Raw genomic sequence first — 22840 nt, 5'->3', positions numbered from 1 at the left:
CTTCCCTCCCCTTTGCCCTATATAAAGTTCCTCCATTCCTCCCATGCTCCTCCCCACCCCATCACCATTATAAGTAAGCATCCTCATATCAAAGAAAACATTCGGCCTTTGTTTTTTGGGGATTGGCTAACTTCACTTAGCATTATATTCTCCAACTCCATCCATTTACCTGCAAATTTTATTCTCTTTTAATGCTGAGTAATATTCCATTGTGTAATATTCCAAAGTTTCCCTATCCATTCATCTACTGAAGGGCATCTAGGTTGGTTAGTTATTGTGAATTGTGCTGCTATAAACATTGATGTGGCTGTGTTCCTGTAGTATGCTTTTTTTAAGTCCTTTTGGTATAAACCGAGGAGTGGGATAGCTGGGTCAAATGGTGGTTCCATTCCAAATTTTCCAAGGAATCTCCATACTGCTTTCCAGATTGGCTGCACCAATTTGCAGTCCCACCAGCAATGTATGAGCATATCCTCCCACATCCTCTCCGACACTTATTGTTGTTTGTATTCTTGATAGCTGCCATTCTGGACTGAGATGAAATCTTAGAATAGTTTTGATTTGCATTTCTCTGATTGCTAGAGATGTTGAACATTTTTTCATATATGTTGTTGACTGATTGTATATCCTCTTCTGAGAAGTGTCTGTTCAGTTCCTTGGCCCATTTATTGATTGGGTTATTTGTTGTTTTGGTGTTAAGGTTTTTGAGTGCTTTGTATGTCCTAGAGATTACTGCTCTATCTGATGTGCTTATGGTAAAGATTTGCTCCCGTTCTGTAGGCTATTCACCTCAATTATTGTTTCTTTTATTGAATCCATCCCATTTATTGATTCTTGGTTTTATTTCTTGGGCTATAGGAGTCTTTTTTTTTTTTTTTTTTGAGAGAGAGAGAGAGAGAGAGAGAGAGAGAGAGAGAGAGAGAGAGAATTTTAATATTTATCATGCCAGGCGAGCGCGCTACCGCTTGAGCCACATCCCCAGCCCTATAGGAGTCTTATTAAGGAAGTTGGGGCCTAATCCAACATGATGGAGATTTGGGCCTACTTTTTCTTCCATTAGGTGCAAGGTCTCTGGTTTAATTCCTAGATCCTTGATCCACTTTGAGTTTTGTGAATGGTAAGAGATAGAGAGTTGGGTTTTTTTTTTTTTGTGTGTGTGTGTGTGTATGTGTGGCGCTGGGGATTGAACTCAGGGCTTTGTGCATGCAAGAAAAGCACTCTACCAACTGAGCTATATCCCCAGCTTGAGAGATAGAGGTTTGATTTCATCCATTTACATGTGGATTTCCAGCTTTCCCAGTACCATTTGTTGAAGAGGCTATCTTTTCTTCAATATATGTTTTTGGTGCCTTTGTCTAATCGGAGATAACTGTAATTATGTGGGTTTGTCTCTGTATCCTCTATTTTGTACCATTGGTCTACAGGTCTATTTTGGTGCCAATACCATGCTGTTTTTGTTACTACTGCTCTGTAGTATAGTTTAAGGTCTAGAATAGTAATGTTACCAGCTTCACTCTTCTTGCTAAGGATTGCTTTGGCTATTCTGAGTCTCTTATGTTTCCAGATGAATTTCAGATTTTTAAAAAATCTTTATTTTTATGTGGTGCTGAGGATTAAACCCAGTGCCTCACACATGCGAGGCGGGCGCTCTACCAATGAGCCCCAGCCCCAGCCCTGCTTTTTCTTCAATAAAGCTGTTTCTTAAAATTAAAAAAAAGACTTTGCAAGGTAAAGCTGATCTTGAATAAGGTGACAAACAAAATGGTGCAGTTATTACCATGGTTATACAAAAAAACAACAAAATGTGAATGACAGGACAAAGGGATCTCTGGACAGTAAAAAATCCTAGGGAAATCACTAAGACATATATGAGGAAAATAAAGATTGTGGAAGATAAAGGTTACTTCAGTGAGTTTGTTAATTCAGGTTCATTACAGTCTCAATTGTCAGTGTCTGGTGATAATGGCTATTTTCCTGCCTTTGTGTGGGGAGAATACCCCTCATAAAGGAATATTTGTGGCTTTTTGCATATAGGAAGAGACGGTCAAATGGCTTGCTTTTTTGAGACAGGTCTGTCTTATGTTGCCTTGGCTGGCCTCAACTCCTTCTCTCAAACCATCTCAGGTTCCTGAATAGCAGGACTATAGGTATATACCACCAGTTTTAGCATCCAAATGCCCTTTTCTGCAGTTACAGTTCCTAAAGTGACTTCAGCTTGAAATAATCAATGTAACAATTTGACATATTTTGGGATGGTGTATCCTTAACTCCTTCAGTATCAAGTTCTGTCTGTATCCACTTAAGTACATGTGAAGTAATAACAGGCCAATATAATATAATGTACTTGCCAGCTATGGGTTGGACTTTTCCTTCTGGGAATAATTCCAAAGTCTAATCGCAAACATTGTATTTTCTATTGGCAAATAGAATAATTATTATTATCAGGTGAGGTCATGCATGCTTGTAATCCCAGAGGTTTGGGAGGCTAAGGAAGAAGAATTTCAAGTTCAAAGTTGTTTCAGCAGTTTAGCAAGGTCCTAAGCAGCTTAGCAAGACCTTGTCTCAAAAAAAAAAAAAAATTGAAAAAGGTTTGGGGATGTTGCTCAGTGGTTAGATGCTCCTGGGTTCAATCCCTGGTAGCAAAAAAAAAATAATAATAAATATTATTATTAATGGTTTGAGCTTCTGTGACTGCCACTGGTAGATGTGGTCATCTGGCCAATTGCATAGATTGAGTTCTTTTATGTCAACCTATTTCATAGACTTAGGTTGCCATTTTAAGAGTTCAAACTAGGGCATCAACTTGTTGATTCCAATCACCTTCAGGCATTGCATGGGGTTCCTTTAGTGAGAATTACTGATTCTTCTGTTATTGCTAGGGACAAACTTATAATTCAGCTTCTGGGTCCAACTTGTTCTCTTCTTCTTTTTCAGATAGGTCTGTGTTGCTCATGCTGGGCCTAAAATCCTAGGCTCAAATGAAAAGTGACCCTCCTGCCTCAGCCTCCCAAGTAGCTGGGTTTACAAGTGTAAACTACTGTGCCTGCCTTTATATTCTTTCATGAAAAATTTTACCATATACTAGGTACAGTGTAGCTGCTTTCCATATTGAACCATGACCTTTTTTTAAAAAAAAATTTGTTTTTTTTTTAGTTACACATGACAGTAGAATGTATTTTGACATATCATAGATACTTGGAGTATAACTTTACATTTTTGTGGTTGTACATGCTATGGAGTTACACTGGTTGCATACTGAGCCATGACTCTTGATACTGAACTATTTTCAGTGAATCAGGACAATATCCTAATGTCTTTGAACAAACTGTTGAAATCAGGATCCCAGAAGAGAAACAGCAGTAGGCAAGGCCTGGCATAAGTAATTCTGAAGGTTCTCATTTTGTATTTCCAACTAGAAGTGATCAAAGAGTAGATGAATATATTATTCCTTTTAAAATTTTACCTGAGAGGCAGAAAAGTTGTGTTGGCTTATGCCTATTATCCTACCTACTTGAGAAGCTGAAGTGGAGGATCACAAGTTTGAGTCTAGCTGGGCAACTCAGTGAGACCCTGTCTCAAAGTAAAAAATTATTTGAAAAGGGCGGGGGATGTAGTTCAGTAGAAGAGCCCCTGGGTTCAATCTCTAGTGTCTCTTTCTCTCTCTCTCTCTCTCACACACACACACACACAAATTTACTTGATGGGGAAAGATTTCCATTCTAACATTATATGTATACCAATAATACATTCAAGTAAGGGAGACTCCTACATAGCATACAGTTTAAAAAAAAAAATACATTCTAGCGGGTGAGGGGTTATCTCAGTGGAAGAGTTAAGTATTTTCTTAGCATGTGCAAAAACCTGGTTTGATCCCCAGCACCATCCTCTGCCCTGTGTGATCATAAATTCTAAATTTTAACTTTTTTTTTTTTAGTTGTAGATGGACATAATACCTTTATTATTTTTTTAATGTGGTTCCAGGGACCGAATCCAGTACCTCTCGCATGCTAGGCAAGCAATCTACCACTGAGCCACAACCCCAGCCCTTAACTGTATTTTTTTTAATATTTATTTTTTAGTTGTAATTGGACACAATACCTTTATTTTAATGTGGTGCTGAAGATCGAACCCAAGGCCTCAGATGTGCTAGGTGAGTGCTCTACTGCTGAGCCAAAACCCCAGTCCCTTAACTGTATTTCAATTTGTATCACTTAAAATTTGTATCACTTAAATCAATTCTATCACTTTAAAGTGCTCATTAGCAAGTCTAACCAGTATTATACATTGAATTACTATATTCAATAGACCTGAAAGTTTCAGCCAGGTTATTTCATCCAGTCTTGTGTTCATCTCATATACCCAAACTGAACATAGGGAAAATCTAAATAATAATCTTGAGCTGAATATTGCAAAAAACAAGAACACACTAACAGATGACTAGATGAAATAACTTCCAAACAGTTTTGAACTAGGGATGAATACTGCATTGATTCTCCATTAATAATATCCTTGAACATTTATTGGTAGGAAGAGTTTTAAAGGATTATAAAATTTGTAATGCTATAGTTAGGATTTGATCAAAGAAACAGTAGCACTATGAATAAGTTTTATTATAGAAATTTGACATTACACAATTATTGGAACTAGTTAAATAGTTTATGTATGGTTTTGTTTCAATATCTGGTGCGGGGCCTGATGTTAGTGTGGCAGACAGCTGGGAAGAAAAGACATGAATGGAGAACAAGAACAAATGGAAATCCATGAGGACAAGCAGGAATCTACCTTGGTTCCTTACTATCTACAAGGCTTTGATATTATAGGGAAATTATAGAGAAGCTAGTGTTCTTGTGTGTGTGTGTGTGTGTGTGTGTGTGTGTGTTGTGGTCCTGGGGATCCAGCACATGGGCACATGGCAAGGGCTGTACAGATGAACTACATTCCCAGCCAAAAGGTATTTTTCCAATTATTTAAGGGGAATAAAAGTGTCCTTTGGAAATGTTTTATTTATTGTTACAGATAGTAATTACATGGGTGTATACATACATAATCATTAAGTAAAACTACACTTAATCCAAATGAACCTTTCTCTCTTTGTCCTTATTTTTTAATATTTATTTTGTTAGTTGTAGTTTGACACAATATATTTATTTACTTTTATGTGGTGCTGAGGATTGAACCCAGGGCCTCACACATGCTAGGCAAGCACTCTACTGCTGAGTCACAACCCCATCCCATCTCTCTTTGTCCTTAAAATGGAAGATTGCGGGGCTGGAATTGTAGCTCAGTGGTAGAGCGCTTGCCTAGCATGTGTGAAGCACTGGGTTCAATCCTCAGCACCACATAATAAATAAATAAAATAAAGGTATTGTGCCCATATACAACTAAAAAAAAATTTTTTTAAATGGAAGATTAGAGTAAGAAATGAAACATGCCTTCTTTTTACAATGGGTCTGGTTCAAAATTTTGATGTTATCGTCAAAATATTAGTTACAGGGATGGGGATATAGCTCAGCGGCACAGCACTTGATGAACGTGCACAGGTTCTGAGTTCAATCCCCAACACCCCAAAAGATATAAAACAAAAAAAAACCATGATTGCAGATAACTGTGCTAGATACCTCTCTTTTTCTTTTCACCCTTCCACTGCTTCAAATGAGCTTGCTAGTCCTTCCTTCTCCAAGTTTGCTCAAACATATTCCCCTCTAGCTGTAGTCAGTTGGACCTGGAGTGGACCAAGATGGGCTCTCTGGCTTCTCTCTCCTAAATTGGAGTTGTGATCAAGAAACTCCAGAAGTCTCTTTTGATTGCTTGAACTGAAAATTGTTATGTAGCTGCTATGAATATGCACTGCATCTATATGGGCTTGTGTATGTGTGGTGGTGGGTGCAGTTATCTAGGCCCCTGCTATACTGTGATTTTTCTTTTCTTTTTTAAAGAGAGGGGGGGGGGAGGGAGGGAGAGGGGCAGGGAGAGAGAGAGAATTTTTTTAATATTTCAGCGGACACAACATCTTTGTTTGTATGTGGTGTTGAGATTGAACCCAGGCCGCACGCATACCAGGCGAGCGCGCTACCACTTGAGCCACATCCCCAGCCCTACTTTGTATTTTATTTAGAGACAGGGTCTCATTGAGTTGCTTAGTGCCTCCCATTTGTTGGTGCTGGCTTTGAACTCCCAATCCTTCTGCTGACAGGTGTGCACCACTGTGCCCAGCTCTGAGATACATTTTTTTTAAATATTTATTTTTTAGTTGTAGTTGGACACAATACCTTTATTTTATTTCTTTATTTTTATGTAGTGCTGAAGATCAAACCCAGGGCCTTGCACATGCTAGGTGAGCATCTACCACTGAGCCACAACCCCAACCCTGTGATATATGTTTTTTTTTTTTTAATATTCTTAGTTGTCGATGGACACAATGTTTGTTTATTTAGTTTTTTTTTAATGTGTTGCTGAGGATCGAACCCAGGGCCTCACACATGCTAGACAAGTGCTCTACCACTGAACTACACCCCCAGCCCCTTGTGATATTCTTCTATGGAAATCTGAGCAGACTAATACAACCATTTTTTTTTAAATAAAAAAAATAAAAAACAAAGACACCAACCAAACCCCTGCCCCCCCCCCCAAAACCCCAACCAACCAACCAACCAAAAACACAGGTGTGGTGGTACATGCCTGTAATTCCAGTTATTTATGATGTTTGTGAGTTCAAGACCAGCCTGGGCAATTTAGCCAGACCCTATCTCAAAACAAAATTAAAAAAAAAAAAAAGGTGGGAGTGTTCTGCTTATTGGCAGAACACTTGCCTAGCATGCATGAGGTACTGAGTTCAATCCCAGTACAATAAATAAATAACGACTTTTTTATTCTAAAAAAAAAAAAAACATATGGATGTGAAAAAATTCAAACCATATAAAAGGTCAAAAAGTCACAGGAGGGCTGGGATCATAACTTAGTGGTAGAGCACTTGCCCAGCATATGTGAGGCACTGGGTTTGATCTCAGCACTGCATATAAATAAAGGTCCATCAACAACTAAAAAATATTTTTAAAAAAGTCATAGGATACAGTGGTGCTTGCCTGTAAGCCAAGCAGCTCAGAAAACTGAAGTAGGAGGATTTACAAGTTCAAAGCCAGCCTCAGCAACTTAGCAAGACCCTGTCTCAAAATAAAAAATAAAAATGAGCTGGGGATGTGGCTCAGTGGTTAATGTCCCTGGGTTCAATCCCCAACACCAAAAAAAAAAAAAAAAGTCATAAGGAACTCTTTTACTCCCTTCAAGAATGACCAATGTAATGTCAATTTTTGCTTTAGAAGAAGAAAAGTTTGTCAACATGCATGCTTTATGTATTCATAAATGTTTTGGGGAATATGTTCTCCAAACTATGACTATATATCACCAAGATTTTTAGATCCTAAGACACAATGTAACATTTATCCTTCCCATTATCATTTTACATGTCATTTATTTCTGTATTTCTCCAATTATATAAATGAAAATTAGTATCTTTATGCTATATTACTCTCATTTAAGATTATTTCATTAGGATAAATTCCTAATAGTGAAATTGGATCAATGAATGTATTTTTATGGAACTTGAAATATTGCCAAAAATTGGTTTCCCAAAAGATATGTGCCAATTTACATTTCTATCAGTAATGCTAACAGAGACTAACATGAGATACCCCTTTTTAAAAATATTTCCTTAATATGGTAGTCAAAAAAAGAAACCTTGCTTTAATTTACATTTTTAAATTACTGATATTGGAAATTTTCAAATATTACTCATTTGTATTTCCTTTTTGTGTATTAACAATTCATATTTTATATCTACATGTTTGGAGGTGTTAATATCAACCTTATTGATTTGTTATGAGCCCTTCATATAGTATATTACTTCTTTATCAGTAAATACTGATTTGTTCCATTTATAATTGATGTTTCTTTTAATTCTCTAAGCCCATTCAACAAATATTTATTCTATCTTTATGCTTCAGGTACTGTGGTAGGAATTATCATTAAGTTGCTTTACATATTGAATCTTTAGTTCATCCATTGTTTAAAGTTTATAAAGATTGAACTTAAAGATCAAAGCAAAACCCCACACAAGATGCTATAGCACAGAGTCTGTGGGTCAGAGGTTGCCCTTTCTAGCTTTCATGAGATTGTGGTAAAACGTTGAACAGGGATGGAATCATCCAAATGCATAATTAAGGTTGCAGGATCTGTGAAGAGAGTACACTCACATGCCTGGCAAGTGGGTGCCCTATTTTGCTAAAAACTTTTGTTCCTCTCCAAAGTAGAGTTTTTGTGGGCTGTTTGAATAGAATGGCAAGATGACTGGCTTCCCCCAGAGCAAGCTATCCAAGAGAATGAGATAGAAAGCTGTTATCAGTGCCTTTATGACAGCTTCAGAAGCCATATTATCTTCCTGTTGTACTCTCTTGGTTAAAGTAACCTTGACACAAATGACTAGAGAAGACTCAATCCTGAGAGCTAAGAATCACTGGTGGCCAGTCACAGAATCCCACCCTTTTGATTTTCTTGCAGAGTACTTTATAAAGAATTCTGTGCAGCACAAAATTCTAGTACATTTTAATTTTGTTCAACACTCTTAAAAACAGCTGTGTTTTCAATCACATGTGCACATGGATGCACCCAAGCACACAAAACTTTCTGTTTACAGAGTTCCACAAATTAGAGACCTTCTGCTACAGTGTCAGCTCATGAACTTCATAAAGGCAATAGATTCCACTTCAAAAATGTCTGAATTTGAATAAGTAGAGGTCAGGATTGCATTTAAGGGCCAAGAAGGGCTTTTTTTGGGTACAGGGGGTTGAACTCAGGGGCACTTAACCACTGACATACATCCTAAGCGCTTTTTTTGTACTACTACTTCTTTCTTATAGACAGGGTCTCACTGAGTTGCTAAGGGCCTAGCCATTGCTGAGGCTGGCTTTGACCTCTGGATCCTCCTGCCTCAGCCTCCCAAACCACAGGCCTCAGCCACAGCACCCGGTAAGAAGTTTATTTTGTACCAACTCCTAATAACAATTAACTAAGGAAACACTTGGAGTTTTACCAGAAATCTTTAGTTTTCTAGGAACCTTTACCGGTGTTCAATATCTACTTTATTACAAAATAAAACAAAAAAATTCTTGCAGATTATAGTAATTTGCTTAAGGTGATTCAGCTTGTAGAGGAGTAATTAACCAAATTGAGAGAGAAGCTGGGTAGGTGAAAAGATTACCAAGTCAGAACAAGAAAGACAACTATAGCTTTCACCTCTCCTATAGGATAGGGCAAGAGGTACTTCTGTAAAATCTTTGGGACTCACACTTGTTGCCCAAACGGCCTCAAACTCCCAGGCTCAAGCGATTTTCGTGCCTTAGCCTCCCAAGTAGCTGGGACTACAGACAGACACGCACCACCAGGCCCGGTACTGGTTACAGTTAATCAAAGTTCATCAATTCACGGACCTAAGAAAACAAAAGCATAGTCCTAAATTTTGCCAACTTTCCTCTTTTAGCGATTAAACTGAGGCTAGAATGGGAAAGTAGGAAGCACCAATTAAGTCTACAAAATAAAATTTAGTTTTTTTTTGAGAGACTGCGGAATGAACCTAGGGATGCTTTACCACTGAGCTACATCCCCAACCGCCCCCTTCCCCCCCTTTTAAAATTTTATTTAGAGGCAGGGTCTCACTGAGTTGCTAAGTGCCTCGCTAATCTGTTGAGGTTGGTATTGAACTCGGGATCCTCCTGCTTCAGCCTCCGGAGTTGCAGGGATTACAGGCGAGCGCCACCAAGTCCCGCCCTTCCCTTTTAGAGACAGGGTCTTCCGAAGTTGCCCAGGCTGGTCTCGAATTTGCAATCCTCCCTCCTCAGTCTCACCAAGTACCTGGGATGACCGGCATGCTCCACAGCTCCTAGCTTTAAAAAAAAAGAAAAGAAAAGAATTTCTTAATCCACAAACAGCATCCTTATTCCATTTCCTTAAAACCAAAGCAACAAAAGCTTGGGTTGGTTGCCTAACAAAAGCGTTCCCCTCCACCTCCTAACGAGCAGCTCATCTTTGGTCACCTAGTCCTTTTAATATTCCCGTTGGTTTTGTGGTACAAAAGTGTTCTAGAGGGTAAAGGGAGTCACATACTTCTTTAATCCTCAAGCTCCAATTTTCACCTGGGCTTGTTACCAATACACCACCCTCTCTACAGCTGTACCGGGTTTCAGCTGAGATCAAATTGTGCTTACTTCTACCTCTACCTCGGTATTCTAAAGACTATGGTCACGGAGGGACTCTAGCTCAGCAAAGAGAGCCTTGCGAGAAGACAAAGTCTACCAAAGAAAACGGGCTCCGCGAGATAAATCAACAAACGTGTGTCCTCACCCTGCTTCCTTCATAGTCCTCTGCCCCACCCTTCCCGACCGGAACCACATCCCCGCGCTTCGCGCCCCCACGCATGGCGTGACGTGAGAGCCCGAAGCCGCTCGAGCCCTCGCAGCCTCCCACCGACGCCCTGGACAGGCACTGGGCGGGCGCATGCTCGGCGGGCGGGGCCTCTGGGGTCTCGAGGCGCTGCAATCTGTTGCGCCGTCGTCCGCGGGAGCCGGCAGATCCGGGTCTCGTGGCTAAGAGTGACGTGGTCAATCGAATCCAAACAGAGGCGGGGGAGGACGCCGGCAGCCAGGAGCACCAGCGGCAGCGGCGTCCGGAGCAGCCGCAACGTTCCGGAAGCCCCAGGCGGTCTTTCTGCCGAGACTAGGTCCCGGCCCCCACCCTCCCCGCCCCGTCGGTTGTTGTCTGGGCGGGTGAGTGTCTCCCCTCTCCCACCGCCCTTTGCCGGCCCACCTTCCCCTCACCCCGGTTTTTCCTGGGGACTCCTCAAGCTCTTGGGGACTGCGGTGGCTGCGGCACAGAGGGGCTGTTTCTGGGTCGGTGCTTTCCCGGCCGCCAGACTGGCGGTTCAGCACCGGAGAAGCCCGCTACTGCCGAGCGTGCGTGCCCCGGAGAGCAACCAGGCAGACCGCTTGCTGTTCGGCTTTCTCTGCAGGAAGCCCGAGTCGGGGCTGGGCGAGAAAGTGAACGGGAGCCACGGGTGGTTTTATTTTTAGGGCCAGACAGTCAACACGGGTGGAGGCATATAATGGAGTAAAAAGTAGAGAGTCGTAGCTGGAAGGGAAAAACTCAGCCACCCTGAAATCCACACTATTTCGTTTACCCGTCTTCAGCCCTTTCTGGATATGATGAAGTCACTAGGATGCGTCCTTTGTTGTGACTGAGGATACAGGAAATCTGCCATCCTGGAAGCGAGAGCTTTTTGACCCCTGTTCGGTTGCGAATTTTAAGGATTCCCATTTTATTCGTTTAATAAGTGGGACCAGGGCAGACGGTAAAGAGGTAGCGCCCGGTATTGGAACGAATACTGTGCGATAAGTCCCGTGTTGCTGTTTAAAGCCAAAGTTCGCCAGAGTGAGTGGCTGTTTAACATGTTAGGATTTTAGCCAAGATGGCATTTGTTAGCCATAGAATCGGTAAGCTATTTTCACTTGCCCCCGTTAGCAAAATCAAGGATGTGGCTTTACTAATAGAATTTTTTTTTCGTTCTGCATCATACGAGTGGGATGAACTCCACTCATGTAATATCTACATTTGTGGAAAGGACCTTCCAATTTTTGTGTTGTTTTGTCAAACTGTTACATACAGCAACTTGGAAAGCAGAAAACCTTCCAGGTATTTTAGTCTTGAGACCCTTAAGGAGGCGTTCTCACTATCCAGGGAAGATAACAGAATGCTTGTGTTCCCACTTCAGGTGACTGCTTACGCAGATTCCTTTAGTGTAGCTTGCTCCCAGCCTGCTTCCCTTCGTGATAAAGACATCAGAAAACCAAACCACCTTCGCGTCCTAACGCGATTCCGAAAAATGAACATAATCCTCTCAGATAACTCACTAGTGGAGTTGTTTCTGTGGTAAACAGCAAGAAAGACCAACAAAACCGTAATCAATTGCCCCCTATCAAATCCAGGATGAGTTCTCTTAGGAGTTTGTTTCTTCCTTGAAGAGTATGTCCTTGTGGTGGAACATGAACTTCTTTGAACCTTTCATCCTGTGATTTAGAATCATGCAGATGTTGAATGAAGAAAACTGTTTTCTCTTTTTTTTAGCTTTTGACCTTGTATGCTAACCTAGGACTGAATATTTTTGCTTAAACAAAATGCTTTGTTATACTTGGAGACACTATTGATAAAAGCAGATAAGCAAAAAGAAATAATCAGCGAGGTGTGGTGTTGCATGCCTGTAACCCCAGTGACGGGAGGCTGAGGATCACAAGTTTGAGGCCAACCTCAGCAATTTAGGGAGTAGTGGGGCCCTATTTCAAAAAGGGTTGGGGATGTGGGTCAGTGGTTAGTTAGGTGCCCCTGGGTTTGATTTCTGGTACCAAAAAAGAATAATCAATACGTCACCAGAAAAGTATGGTATCATACCAAATATGCTTTTCTGCAACTTGCTTTTTCACATACGTGTACTTTTTTTGAGTAATAAATTTTTTTGCAGATTTAAACTTTGGACCTTAACTTTCAGGGAATATTTTCTGTGTTGGAAAAACTAATTATTAAAGTGGTTTTAAAAATTTGTCTCACCACCCCCCCTTCCCCGAAAAAAAAAAAAAAAAAGAAAAGTTTACCTCCCAAATCTCTATGATGCCATTTAAGATTTAAGAAATTAATCTTCATTATGTGTGACAAAGTAAGGCTTAGCTTAACTCTTGGGAAATCAGGCACAGGCCTGAGTTGACAGTATGGAAGTTTAAAATGTTTATTTAATGGTTTCATTGAGGTTAAGTTCAGTTATACTGTATTCCAAATTCTAATCAACTGTTCAGGACCTTAGTAGGAATGTCCTGGAAGATTTTACTTTACACAACATGCTTAATGTGTTTATTGACATTGGATCTGAGGGTTGTGCCCATTTAGTCTAGTTTTCAACATTGGCACCAAAATAACCTACTCTGGAAGGTAATGTTCTCTTCACCTCAGCTTCAAAGGATAAATACCATGAAGTGTCCTAAATCTGCTAATAACCTCCTTGGGATGGATTTCTCATAAACTTAGCTAAAACCTGTAAATGTCTATTTTCATTCTTTCTCTTTTTTCTTTGTAGTATTGGGGAGTGTGCCCAGGGCTTCATGAATACTAGGCAAGGGCTCTACCATTGATTCACATCCCTAGCCCTCATTTTTATTCCTTGAATAATTAGTTCCAGGTGCTTACTACTTGTTATGTGACTTAATTCTTTCACCTTGATTTGCCTTAAATTATAGCATTCAATATGTATTCACTTCTTCCCATCTCTGCTGCCACCACTTTGCCACACTGTCACCATCTCTCACCTGATCCTCTTGAATAACCTTATGGTCTCCCTCCTTTCATTTGGGCTTATATATTCCTGTTATCATAGCCTAAGAGATCCTTGAAACTCATTGTATCACCTTCTTGTGGAAAGTGTCCTATTCCAATTCAGAATAAAAAGCAAACTCCATATAAAACTTGCCAGGTACTACATATTTTGACATTGCCTTTCTTTCTTACTTTGTAACCCTCTGCCTAGTTCAGTGCTTTGGAGTCTAGTCACCTATGTGTCTTTTAGTTTCTGTTCTCTTCAGCATTGCTGTTTTTGGTACTTGCCAAGCTAGATCTTGCTTCAGGGCCTTTGCAAGTGGGTTTCATAATTCTTTGAGATCTTGCTTTTGTTGATTCTGTGGTGCCATTCAGGTGGCAGTTCAGATGTTGGCTATTCAAGGAGATGACCCTGTCTTTCCTTTCTGTTATTTATAACAACACTTCACTATCCTGAATTCCCCCCTTTAAAATTGTCTGTCTCCATTGGAGATTAGTTCTTTGAGAATGAGGGCCTTGTCTGTTCTTTTATTCTTGCTTTAGGCCAGTCCTTTCTATGAAAGAATCTAATTTTAGCCTGTTTTTATGGGATAGTGCCTGAATTCTCTTCAATAGTTTTTAAATTTATTTTTTAGTTGTTGATAGACCTTTATTTTATTTTTTTATATGCAGTGCTGAGAAACCAACCCAGTGCCTCACACATGTCATGCAAGTGTGCTACCGCTGAGCCCCAGCCCCTCTTCAATAATTCTTTAATGCAGTTCTGAGGATTGAACCTAGTGTCTCAGGCATGCCAGGCAAGCACTCTACCACTGACCTACATCCCAAGCCTTCAATAACTCTTGATATCTGGGCAAGAGAACACTCATCATATTTCAAACCAATGAAATTAAGCCCTGGAGAAATGCATCTGTAGGCTCCTCAGGTGACTGTAATATACATTAAAGTTTGCAAATGTCTCTTAATATTTTAATATTTTCTGGGAGATTACTTTTAGCTTTATAGTAGTAATGATAAGTTCTTTTATTTTTATTTTTTATTTTTTTTTGGTGGTGCTGGGGATTGAACCCAGGGACTTGTGCATGCAAGGCAAGCATACCACCAACTAAGCTACATCCCAGCCCCCCTCCTTTTTTTTTTTTTTTTTAACACTATCAGTTACTAAGCTAAAAATTACTCTCATGTATTTTTTGTTCAACTGCAAAGCAACACAGATGAGGAATTCCTATTCCCATTTACAAATGAAGTTCAGACATAGTAAGTGGTACAAGCTTGGATTTAAACCTCAATCTGTGATCTTTATCATTGTACCCTACTGCTTCTGAACTACAGCATTTGGAACTGTACACAGTACTTTGGTTAAGATAGGCTATGTTTTGTTAAAGGACAGGATATATTATTCTCTGCTTCATTTCTGATCCTGTCTTCAAGGCTCCATGTTTTTTTTGTTTGTTTTGTTTTTTTTTCTGGTTGTTGTTGTTTGGTTTAGCCTGAAGTTGTTTAGTTGGGAAATGGCCTTCAGAAACACTCTATGCTACTGGGGAAACTGAAGTGGGAGGATTTCTTGAGTTTAGAAATTCAAGGCCAGACTGAGCAATATTGTGAGACACTGTGTCAAAAAAAAAAACAAAAAAAAAAAAACATAGACTCCCAGTTTGTCTTGCTTTTTTTGTATTGAGTTCTGAGAGTCTATTGACCTAAAAATAAATTCAGAGTATTTATTCCTTCCATGTATATTACATAGCATTCCCCATATCAGAAACCATTCTACTTGCTGGGTGTGGTGGTGCACGTCTATAATCCCAGTGGCTTAGAGGCTGAGACAGGAGAATTGCAAATTCAGAGCCAGCCCCAGCAACAGCTAGGTGCTAACTAACTTAATGAGACCCTGTCTCTAAGTAAAATACAAAATAGGGCTGGGATGTGGCTCAGGGGTTGAGTGTCCCTGAGTTCAATCCCTGGTCCCCCCCGCCCCCCCTGCTCTGCCCCCACCAAAAAAAAAGAAACTCTTCTTGCTGGGCTTGCCATGATGGCCCATGCCTGTAATCCCAGTGATTCAGGAGGCTGAGACAGAAGGGTCTCAAGTTTGAGGTCTGCCTGGCAACTTAATAAGGCACTAAGCAACTTAGTAAGATCCTGTCTCAAAAAATAAGAGCCTGATATGGTGGCACATGCCTGTAATCCCAGCAATTTGGGAGGCTGAGGTGGGAGGAACAAAAGTTCAAGGCCAGCTACAGCAATTTAGTGAGACCCTAAGCAACTTAGTGAAACCCTGTCTCAAAATTTAAAAAAGGGCTGGGAATGTGGTTTAGTGGTTAAGCACCACTGGGTTCAATCTCGGGTACCAAAATCATAAATAAATAAAAAAGACTGGAGATGTAGCTCAGTGGTAAAGTACCCCTAGGTTCAATCCCCAGGTACCCCTACCATCACCAAAAAAACAAACAAAAAACCAGGAGCCTGAGGCAGGAGGATTGTAAATTCAAGATGACCCTGGTATAACTCAGTGACAGATACTTGTCTAAACATCCAATTAAATGGATTATATGTGTAACTCAGTGGTAGAGCACTTGTCTAGCATGTGTAAGTCCCTGGGTTTGATCCCCAGTACTTCCCCTTGCTCCACATCACTTATCACCTTCTACCTCTTGGTAAGTCATTTGAGTTCTTTCTTTATTGATTTTTACTTTTTGGACTGCTTTTGGATGATCATAAACTACAGAGAGTTCTTAATGTAAGACTTCTTTCCAAATGAGTGAAAATAATGTTAAATTTGATTGTTACATTGATTTTGGGGGAGACTTCAACCCAGAGAAGTACTGGTTGTTTTATAGTTTTCCTTTATAGTCTTTCAAACTGGCCACGTCTATTTCTGTGGAGACTCAGTCCTTTACCAGAGCTCTAGCCTAACCCACTTTAGACTTCTATAAACAGCCAGGCTCTCTCCTATCACTTTACCTATTTGTAAAATTGGAAAGTTGTAAAAGAAGTAATGTATAAAACCAACAATGAATGCATAACCATCTTAGAAGTACTTTCTGTATATGTATTTCCTTGTCTTTTTTTAAATTTTAATTCCAGTGGGGGCTGAGGATGTAACTTGGTGATAGAGTGCTTACCTAACATTATGAGGCCCTGGGTTCCATTCTCAATGCTGCAAGAAAAATAAAATTGATGTAAAGGGTATATACCCACATATTTTTTTAAAGATTTTTTTTTTTGTAGTTGTTGATAGACTTTTATTTTATTTATTTATATGCGGTGCTGAGACTCGAACCAAGTGCCTCACACATTCGAGGCAATCCCAGCCCCTACCCACATATTCTTTTATACTTTTGTTTTGTTTAATATAGTGAGCTTCTCAGCTTGTCCTTTAGAGACTTTCTGAACATGATTTTTATGGTGCTAGAGATTAAACCCAGGACCCTAAATATGATTTTTTTCTTGAACTACTAGATCTTGAACCCAGGGGCACTCTACCACTGAGCTATATATTCCCTGCCCTTTTAATTTTTTTATTTTAAGGCAGGGTCTTATAGGTGGGTACAGTGGGGTACACCTGTAATCCCAGTGAATCAGGAGGCTAAGGCAGGAGGATCCCAAGTTCAAGGTCAGCCATAGCAACTTTGTGAGGCCCTAAGTAACTTAATGAGACCCTGTCTCAATAAATGGGTTGGGGATGTATCTCAGTGGGTTCAATCCCCAGTACCAAAAAAAAAAAAAAGAGAGAGAGAGGGTCTCACTAATTTGTGTAGGCTAGCCTCAAACTTGCAATCCTCCTGTCTTCAGCCTCCCAAATAGCTGGGATTACAGGCATGTAACACCACGCCTGGCCTAAACATGATTTTTTAAAAAAATAAATTTTTTATTGTAGGTGGACACAATCTCTTTATTTATTTATTTTTATGTAGTGCTGAGGATTGAACCCAGTGCCTCATATGTGCCAGGTGAGCACTCTACCACTGAGCCACAACCTCAGTCCCCTAAACCTGATTTTTAACTGACTGTATATTATAAGATATTTTGAATAAACTGGCTTGGAGCTCAGTTAAGGTTGGAAATGAATGGTTTTATTACTATTATAATACTGTGATGGTCCATTGCTTTAAATAGTTAATCAAAGCTCTGAAGAATTACATAGTCTAATTTTAATATATGCCATATTAAAGACACCTTAATGATTTGAAACAAAGGATTTTAATCATAATTCAACAGCTATAAACAGTGTACATGTACTCAGGTATGCCTAGAAAATATATGAAAGTATATTTCATATATTTGCAAGTTCAAAGTAACCCTAGAATGTGAATCAAATATAGGTAAGGATGTAAAGTGTCACTGAGGAAAGAAGAGGTAATATCTAAGACTTAACACTATGATCTGAAAGTAGAAGGTGTCTCTGAGGAAAGTAACTTACTTTTCTGTTTTTTTTTTTGGGGGGGGGGGTTGGGGAAATGGTATTTGAACATTTTAACTTGAAATATCTATTGATTTAAAATAATCATCTTAGGAAAGTATGTTTTCTAAGCTAAAACAATTTTTAAGTGGATAGTAGAGCCTATACATATATTTAGTAACATTTTAAATTTTACTATTTTTATTTTGGAGAAAGTTTCCTTCTCGTTGCTTATTTTCATATTGAATTTTCACTTCCCTTTTTTCTTTTTTTAAATTTAAGTCAAAGCACAAATATATCAGCTTTGTAAAAGTACAAAATAAAGCTAGTTTATGCTTGCCTGCACGTATTGACAAGTATTATAAGTGCAAAGATTTCAAAATTTAACACCTAATAAAGGTACTCCACATCAAGTTAGGGATGCAATTATCATCTTCAGTGGTACACATGAGAATTAGAAGTCAGTGTTTGGCTGTTGTGTTTTGTCTTACAACATAGTCTGTTTTGTTGTTGTTGTTGTTGTTTGTTTCTTTGTACTGGAGATTGAATCTAGGGGTGTTTTACCCCTGAGCTACATACCCCATCCTTTTATATTTTGAGACAGGGTCTAGCTATGTCACTTAGGGCTTCACTAAATTGCTAAGGCTGGCTGGCCTCTGATGTTTGATCCTCCTGCCTCCTGAGTCACTGGGATTACTGTTGTACGCCACTATGCTCAATACAACAGTTTGTTAAAACATGAATTTATGATTGTCCTTTGGTGCCAGGACCTTCAGAGACACCAAAGTCCAAGTCTCTTAGATACACATGGTGTAGTATTTATGGTGCACATATATATGTGCACACAACCATATATCCTCCCACTCCCAGCTGGGGATTGGACCCAGGGTCTTGTGCATGCTCAGCAAGCACTGTATCGTGATCTACAATGGCAGCCAACCTCAGATATTCATTTTATTTTGAGATGGAGTTTTGTTGCCCAGGCAGGCTTTGAACTCTTAATCCTCCTACCTCAGCCTCCCAAGTACCTGGGATTACCAGCATGTGCCACCATACCTAGTTCTCATATATTCTAAATACATCCCTATATTATTTTTTGTGTTGCCTGAAAAGACCCAGGGCCTCACTTATGATCCTCATGTCTCAGCCTTTTCTGAGTAGCTGGAATTATAGACGTGTGCCACTATGCTCAGCTCATTTGTGATAAATTTTACCCCTGGACCTTGACCAGGTAGAAAGAATCTTTGGTATCATACATGAGTAAATTACAACCAGGAAAAGACAAATTAGTAGGTGCAGAACTGAGCTTCAGAATACAAGGTGCCTTTCTTCCCTTTTATGTAGAAGAATGATAGCTGTGGTCCCAGGGGAACACAAAACACTCCAGTATAGGCCTGAGTGTTAAAGGTACTTTAGATTCGAATTGGCCCATTACTTTTTCACTTATAAAGCAACCTTACAAATTCTTGGTCTTTAAAAAAAATTATTTTTAAACATGGACACGTGCCTTTATTTTATTTGTTTATTTTTTTATGTGGTGCTAAGGATTGAACCCAGTGTCTAGACAAGCACTCTGCCACTGAGCTACAACCCTAGATCCCTTACTCAGTCTTTATGTAACCTTTTAAAATAAATAGTTTTAGCTATCATTTCTCTTTTATAGATAAAGTTACAGAGAGGTTGATTATTCATTTCTTAGTAGTGCTATTACTTGAATTTTATCTAGAATATTTTCCTTCTGCTATCCCATGTTGTCTTTGCAAGTTCAAAGTAATCCTAGAATGTGAATCAAATATAGGTAAGGATGTAAAGTGTCACTGAGGAAAGAAGAGGTAATATCTAAGACTTAACACAATGATCTGTCTGAATGTTTGTGTCTCCCAGAATTTGTAATTAAACCTACAAGTGTTACACACCTGTTATCCCAGTGACTAGGGAGGCTAAGACAGGAGAATCTGAAGTTTGAGGGCAGCCTCAGTAACTTAATGAGGCCCTAAGCAATTTAGTAAGACCCAGTCCCAAATAAAAGAGCTGTGGATGTAGCTCAGTGGCAAAGCATCAATCCCCAGTACCAAAAAGGAAGGAAGAAAAATGAAAAGGAAGCAAAAAAAAAAAAAAAAAAAAAAACCCTCTAATTGGCAAAGTGATAATATTATGATATGGTAGGAGCCTTTGGGGATGATTTGCTCATGAGGGCTCCTCATGAATAGGACAAATTCCCTTATAAAAGCAGCCCTAGATGCCTTGCGTGGTGGCACACACTTGTAATTCCAGTGGCCCAGAGGACTGTGAGTTTAAGGCCAGCCTTAGCAACTTCCTGAGGTCTTGAACAACTTAGCAAGACCCTGTCTCAAAATAAAAAAAAAAGGACTGGGAATGTGGCTTAGTGGTAGAGTACCCCTGATTCAGTCCCTGGTACCAAAACACATAAACGAACAAAGCCCTTGAGGGCTATTTTGCTTCCTTTCACCTTATGAGGACACAGAAAAAAGCACCCCCCCCCCAGGCACTGAGTACACTTTTTGATTTGGGACATTCCAGCTTCCCAGATTGTGAGAAATAAGTTTCTGTTTTTATAAGCTATGCAGTCTATGGCTGGTCATAACTGGCAGATGTGGAATAAGATCTGATTGGGAATTTAACTGTGACTTCCTGTCCAAACTTTGTCACATTATATATGCAATCCTGGTCAAATTACTACCTTATCTGAAAAAGTTTTCCTCATGTTTGTTTATTTTTTGGGGGGGGATTGAATCCAGGGGTGCTTTAATAATGAGCTACATTCCCACCCCTTTTTTAATGTTTTATTTTAGAATTCATTAAATTGCTCAGTGCCTTGTTCAGTTCTGAGGCTGGCATCTAACATTTGATTCCCCTGTCTCATCCTTTTTTGTTGATGTGCCACTGTGCCTAACTGTTTTTCTCTCTCTCTCTTTTTTTTTTTTTTTTTCCTGTACCGGGGATGGAAACCATGGTTGCTTGACTGCTAAGCCACATCCCCAGCCCTTTTATTTTTGAGACATGGTCTCACTAAGTTGCTGAGGATGGCTTTGAATTTGCCTCAGCCTTCTGAGCTGCTGGGATTATAGGCACATGCCACTGTGCCTTGTTTTCCTCATTTTTTTAAAAAAAATATTTACATTTTAGTTTTTGGCACACACAACATGTTTTGTATGTGGTGCTGAGGATCGAACCCGGGCCGCACCCATGCCAGAAGAGTGTGCTACCGCTTGAGCCACATCCCCAGCCCCAGTTTTCCTCATTTTTAAAATGGATAATTTTCCTGTTTTGATGTTATCAGAAGGGTTTTTGTTTATATGTGAAAGTAACTAGTAAAGCTACATTCCTTTTTTTTTAACTTATTGAGATATCATTTTTTCTCATTCTCCATTTTTTATTGGTGCCTTATGTTTGTACATATTGAGTCAATATAACAATGTAATTTGACCAATATCACTCCCCAGCTAGTAAAGCTACATTCTAATAAAAAACTATTAAGGCATAGCTATATTTGTTTCAGCCCAATCTCTGATAAAAAATAAAGTAACTGGTCATGGTGGCACATACCTGTAATTCTAGCTACTTGGTAGACTGAGGCAGGAGTATTGCAATTCGAGGCTAGCCTCAGTAACTTAGACAAACTTAGTGTCTCAAAATAAAACATAATAAGGGCTGGGGATGTAGCTCTGTGGTAGAGAATCTCTGGACTCAATCCCCAGTACTGAAAAAAGAAAAAAAAAAAAAGAATAAAGTAGGACTAGAGGTAAATCTTAGTGGTGGAATGCTTGCCTGGTATGTGAGGCCCTGGGTTTGGTCCCCAGTACTTCAAAAAAAAAAAAAAAAATGAATAGAGTAAACTCAAATAGAACATGCTGGTGGCAATTCTAATAGTTTCTAAAATGTTTCACTATTAGTTTTAAAACTGGAACTTTATTCAGTAAAATTGGTGCTTTATTTTATTTTATTTTTTATAAAAATGCATTAGAATACTTTTTCTGAGTTTTGTATTCTGTTTTGTTTTGAGGTTCTGGTAATGGAACCCAGAGCCTTTTGCATGGTAGGTAAGCACTCTACCACTGAGCTAAGCCTCCAACCCTATTTTTCCAAAAATAAAATCCCCCTTCCCCATAATCCCAAGTCCCACAAAACAAAAAAATGGCATGCATTCTAATTTGTTACTTCTCTTGCTATGGGTTGAAAGAATGTTTATATCATTCTTCTTCATTGTAAAGATTCAGCTGGCTTTGTGAAAAAGTGATTCCATCATAAATCATGTACTTAATATACATTAAATTGTTAATTTTCTGACCTTGAGTTAGCCTTTGTTATCTCACAGGAAGAGCCTTGTAGGGTGTGAGGGAAATGGAGGAGATTGTTTGGCATCTACATAAAAACATTTAAAACCAGTTGAGATGATAGTGTGGCACATAAATGTAATCCCATCTACTCTGGAGGCTAAAAGAAGAAATGGAAAGTTTGAGGCTCCTTGGGATGTAACTCTGTAGTAAATGTACAAAGGAAGAGGTAAAATCCTGCTACCCAGAGATATGATGTTCAAGTTTTATTTTTTCCAACTTTTCTATTCTTGAGTGTTTTCCTGTACCTTTTAAAATGTGTGCATGTGCTGTTTATTTTTATATCCTTTTAAATAATAAATATGTGTAATCTTATTACACATATAGAGCACAATTTTCCATATCTCTGTATATAAAGTGTGTTCACACCAATTCATATCTTTATACATGTTTTTTTTTGCATTACAATTCTTATTACACATATATGTGTAATTTTTTTCATATCTCTGTATATAAAGTAGGTTGACACCCAATTTATGTCTTCATAGATGTACTTTGGATAATGGATGTCCATCACATTCCACATCCTTGCTAATTCCCTGCCTTCCCCTCCCATCCCTAGTATGTGTCATAATTTAAACATTCCCTTTGAGACATTTAATTGTTTTTCACTTTTTAAAGCTATGATAATTTGTATGTAAAATTTCATATTTCAGATTATTTTACTTGATATAGTAGTATACTTATT

General features: G+C 39.1%; 2 protein-coding genes across 3 annotated transcripts in view; one reads left to right on the top strand and one right to left on the bottom strand.

The window, feature by feature from the left end:
• Nucleotides 1-8585: 8585 nt before the first annotated feature.
• Nucleotides 8586-11361, bottom strand: LOC124093037 (uncharacterized). The gene is made up of 4 exons (XM_058579090.1): nt 11225-11361; nt 11031-11175; nt 10393-10764; nt 8586-9935 (listed from the first exon to the last, which is right to left on the bottom strand). The coding sequence occupies exons 1-4, from the start codon at nt 11359-11361 to the stop codon at nt 9828-9830; spliced, it is 762 nt and encodes a 253-aa protein (XP_058435073.1). The 3' UTR covers nt 8586-9827.
• The window catches only part of Smim14 (small integral membrane protein 14), a 90309-nt gene continuing 78146 nt past the window's right edge, over nt 10678-22840 (top strand). The window contains exon 1 of one of the 2 annotated variants that reach the window (XM_046451363.2): nt 10678-10814. The gene's annotated coding sequence lies outside the window, so the exon portion shown is untranslated. Of the gene's footprint in view, nt 10815-16033; nt 16053-22840 lie in introns of those variants that run through there. The other variant, XM_046451449.2, reaches the window with a different exon arrangement.

Source organism: Marmota monax, unplaced genomic scaffold, assembly GCF_021218885.2.
Source record: "Marmota monax isolate L192 unplaced genomic scaffold, Marmota_monax_Labrador192_F-V1.1 WCK01_AAM20220418_F8-fsc00025, whole genome shotgun sequence".
NCBI lineage: Eukaryota > Metazoa > Chordata > Mammalia > Rodentia > Sciuridae > Marmota > Marmota monax.
The sequence above is the reverse complement of the archived record's forward strand: the minus strand, read 5'-3'. Positions and strand labels throughout refer to the sequence as shown.